Source organism: Amaranthus tricolor, chromosome 11 (assembly GCF_026212465.1).
Source record: "Amaranthus tricolor cultivar Red isolate AtriRed21 chromosome 11, ASM2621246v1, whole genome shotgun sequence".
NCBI classification, from domain to species: domain Eukaryota; kingdom Viridiplantae; phylum Streptophyta; class Magnoliopsida; order Caryophyllales; family Amaranthaceae; genus Amaranthus; species Amaranthus tricolor.
Window position 1 is genome coordinate 405,003 of NC_080057.1, and position 4,637 is coordinate 409,639.

General features: G+C 34.4%; 1 protein-coding gene across 1 annotated transcript; it reads left to right on the plus strand.

Annotated features, from left to right (window-relative positions):
- The first annotated feature begins 601 nt into the window (after nt 1-601).
- On the plus strand, nt 602-1,159 carry LOC130827319 (uncharacterized). Its single transcript, XM_057692999.1, has 2 exons — nt 602-734; nt 819-1,159. The coding sequence occupies exons 1-2, from the start codon at nt 602-604 to the stop codon at nt 1,157-1,159; spliced, it is 474 nt and encodes a 157-aa protein (XP_057548982.1).
- Nucleotides 1,160-4,637: the final 3,478 nt, after the last annotated feature.

Consider the following 4,637-nt stretch of genomic DNA (forward strand, 5'->3'; position numbering starts at 1 on the left):
CTTTGTGGCGAAGTGTCTAACGTGTCAGTAGGTAAAAATTCAACATATGAAGCCGGGGGGAAAATTGCAACCATTAGAAGTACCTGGATGAAAATGGGAGTCGATTTTGATGGACTTTGTAGTAGGATTACCAAAGTCGAAAACAGGGAAGAATGCCATATGGATGATAGTGGATCGATTAACAAAAACAGCATGGTTTATAGCTATGAAGAATACTTGGACAATGCAACAGATGGCAGATGTGTATTTTCAAGAGGTAGTGAGATTGCATGGTGTGCCTAAGGACATTGTATCGGATAGAGATTCAAGATTTCTGTCCAAATTTCGGAAGATGCTACAAGAAGCAGTGGGCACGATACTAAAGTTCAGTACTGCATTTCATCCAGCAACAGATGGTCAAACAGAGAGAACGATTCAGACTCTTGAGGATTTTTTAAGAGCATGTGTTATGGATTTTGGTGGATCTTGGGCGGATAATTTGATGTATGTAGAGTTTTCTTACAATAATAGATTTCATTCTAGCATAGAAATGGCTCCTTACGAAGCCCTATATGGGAGAAAGTGAAGGAGTCCTATATGTTGGAATGATGTTAGTAAGTCGATGGGATTAGGACCGGATATGATTGAGGAGACTACAAAGAAGGTAAGGATGATCCAAGAACGTATGAGGGGCGCGCAAGATCGTCAGAAGTCGTATGCAGACAAGAGGAGGAAATCATTAGAGTTTGAAGTAGGTGAAAAAGTTTTGCTCAAAGTGTCACCAACCAAGGGTATCATGAGATTTGGTAGGAAGGGTAAATTGAGTCCTCGTTTTATAGGTCCTTATGAAGTATTGGAACGAATTGGGGAAGTAGCCTATAGATTAACATTACCTATGAACCTAGCCAAAGTCCACAATGTCTTCCATGTATCCCAACTTCGAAAATATGTCCATGACCCTTCCTATATCATACAACCTGAAACCATTGAACTTGATGAAACCCTTACCTTTGAAGAAAAACCAATAAAAATCCTTGATACCAAAACAAGATGTAACCGAAACAAGGAAATTAAATTGGTCAAGATATTATGGACGAACCAACAAACCGAAGAAGCCACATGGGAAACCGAAGTTGACATGAAAAAGCGATACCCCAAACTTTTCGAACAGGTACGTTGAGTTTCGAGGACGAAACTTTTTAAAATAGGGGGGTGATGCGAGTCTATCAAAATCGTCGAATATTTTCTTTTAAAACTTCAGTAGTTAACTTTAAGTTCGAGGACGAACTTTTGTTTTAAAGGAGAGTGTATGTAACATCCGTCATTTTTTAATAATAATAATAATAAATAAATAAATAAATAAATTTTAGAAATTTAAAAAAAAAAATATATAACTTCCCATTAACAAATAACTTCCCACTTCTCCCTCTAAATCTTATAACTAACCTCACTTACCTATTATAAATTAAACCAATTACCCTATATTTTATTCACATTATTACTCACACTTCCTTTTTCTCCTACAAACTCTACCTCCATCTCCCATTTGCTTAAAAATTCAAGTCAAGAAAACGCAAGATTTCGATATTAAAGACAACGAATTCGTAGGCAGAGATTATTAGGAGCGTACGTTGTCTAGGATCGCGTGACAAGGTAATTCTCAATGTCCATCTAATTAGGACTATCTCGTTAGTATTATGTGCTAAGTGATAATTAATGTGTTTAAATAGAATGTATGACTTTATATGACATTATTTTGTATGATATTATGTTTTATATATTCTCAATTATGTTTACTATTATTTTTGTCAAACTTGAATTTATAATTATTATTTTGATAAAATTTATATTATTATTTTGATAACGAAATTAGATACAGTTTAATTTGGAAGAGAAATATTTATGATATTAATTTCTATTGCCACCAATTGATGTTAGAATGGTGATTTGGAAAATGAGATTTCAGTTGGATATTCTTGAGATATATATTTATTGGGAAAAATTTATTTCATAAAATAAAATGTATTATGTATGTTTGATTGTATGTTTGTGTGCTCGCAACTAATTATTAAAATCTATTAAATCACGTAAAGTGTAACACGAGGGAAATGAAGCTCTTATATTTGTTGTGATCCAAGTATAAGGGTGATGAACAAGTTGTCCAGTTTGGTTAGTATAGCTGCCGACATTTATTATTATTTCTGATACTTGATACGATGTTTGGTCTTTCTTCTATTTGTTGTGATCAAAGTACAAAGGGTGTGCACACTAGGGTTCCCTGAGACTACTCTGCTGGCCTTAAATTATTTGGGGTGACGACCTCTTGATGAAGTAGGTATAGGGATAAAGCCTCGGCCTACTGGCGTTCTCGTTCCCTCAAATTAAAAAATTGATTATGTGTTTGTCATTATTAAATATCAAATTAATAAATTGGTTTATGTGATATTATATATATTGTTTTCTCAAATTGTTTTTCTTTTAAACTCAGCTATTAATTATTTTCTAAAATTATTTCCAATTTGATTATATTTTTTTTTCTTAAATCATTTTCAAACTTAATCGTTTTATGGGATGAAGTTGGAATTACTCAATTTCCTGATTTTGGGAGTTTTTTCTTTTGTTTTTCTTGCATCCTTATGTTGCAGGTTATTGATTGCGTGGGAATCGTGGAGTGAGGATCACCTAGAAACATAGCTTTTGTTAGAGTCGTATTTCAGTTTAAATTTTACCTTAAGTTGTTTAAATTTTATATGGACATAGATTGCATTTCAGTTTTCTCTTATGTTGTAAGACCCTTTGTTGGATTTAAAGTTATTAAGTTATTTCTTAGTCGTTAAGCCTTACATTTATTTTATTAGAAATAGATGTGGCAGTAACACTCCCATGAGTAGGTTTTGGCTCATGTTTTTCATTAAAGGTGTTTTCAAAAGTCCGACCTATTCTGAGGGTGTTACAATATATATGACACTTAAATAAAATTGGTAAAATTTATAAAATTACGCATTTAACAAGGCTTTGAATCTTGAGTTGCGAGGCAGACTTTAAGCTTTATGTAACGAGTCGAAGACGTGCACGGTATTAGTCAAAGGACATATGACCAAAAGTATCTAATGCAAACTACAAACGCAAATTTAAAATCAACAAATTAGAGAATATGTAAACTTAGAAAAAAATCAAAAAATAAGTTCAATTTCAAAAATAAAACCTACTCTTCCACATATGGAGCCAGAATGAACGTGTATTTAGATGCAAGCGAATTTTTCAAAGCAGTCTCAATGTATGCTTTGACGTCATCTGGCAAATTTACGCATGCAATACCAAAATCGTTTCAGGACAAAACCATCCAATTTTTATTGGAGGTTCGAAATAATTTAGCTCTTCAAAAGCCGCACTAAACTCATGAATAAGAAAATTTTTTCAGTAATTCGGTTATTGAAACAATTACAAAATAACGCCCAAATTGTAAGATAATGAACATCAGCTCATGTAGACATGGATAAGAGCTACATACAACATGTCTCATCTCAAAAATTGCCCAATATCACTAGGACCGATAATTACAAAAGGGTTTTCAACAAAGCTGAATTAGTCCTTCTACAGGGGTAGCATGATTTGCTCCTCCTCACACATGCGAGATGCACATGTGTGTAGCCATTTGCAATTTGGAGAGAGATCTTTTAGCTTCGCATCAGTCAAAATTGGATTGGTTGCCATCGACTTTGAACCAGCCGACGCCTTTGATGAAGAACCAATCTCTTTCTTAGAGCCCTTTGGACTCTTTTGCTATTTGAATTTATACAGCTTAATTAGTGTAAGCATGCAATTAAAATAATAAAAATAAATAAGATAAAAATGATTATTACCTTGGTAGTGAATCGGACCCAAGCATATGGCCATGTGACGAAACTACATTGGGCATCTGATAGTTTCTCAAGGCTCCATTCTAGCATTAGAACCAGAAGTGAGAAATCTTTAAACCCCATTACAATAGTTTACGGTCACACTTATGTGGCCACCTGTAACAGGCATGAAATGCACTGTTTGGCCCTCTTTGGTTGGTTGTGCCACATCATATGCAACCTCAGTTAAGTCGCCACGACTGGCCACACCTAACTGAGGCAGTAATAGAGAACAAGGAGTCGCCTCTTGAAAATGGTGTCGTTTAGTATACTTAGTATCACAATATAAAAAAACACGTTGCTATTTAAATTAATAGGTGCCTATATATTGAAAAACTATGTACCTTTACCACACGTTGCAATGTACCTTGACATCGTAACCATCATATTTGTTGACATCATCACAAGGACCAAAAGTTAACCACTTAACAATTTCAGATACACTCTTGAGTTCTTCACATATTACTCGATTATGAAACCAATCAATAAACGTCTTATTATGCAGCTGCATCAATACCCTATCCCCTTTAGAAGGATATTTGGCGCACAATATATCAAATGCTCGTTCGAAAAAGGATGGATTTTTAGAATATAATGCAACACATACAAGTGTGCTTGTAGAAGACTGTCTCAAGGATGTGTGATCGATTTGGAGCCAATTGTTTCTTTTCCCTCAAGCCTTCCTTCATGTCGAGAGGTGGGAAGTCTAATAGGCTTTGCCATGGCCATATACTCGGCTATGAAGTTACTAATCTCATC

Bases quoted from the DNA above. Each gene is read 5' to 3' on its own strand.
- LOC130827319 (XM_057692999.1), top strand. From the start codon at position 602: ATGGGATTAGGACCGGATATGATTGAGGAGACTACAAAGAAGGTAAGG. The intron at 735-818 runs GTGAAAAAGTTT...CTCGTTTTATAG, and splicing joins ATCATTAGAGTTTGAAGTAG to GTCCTTATGAAGTATTGGAA.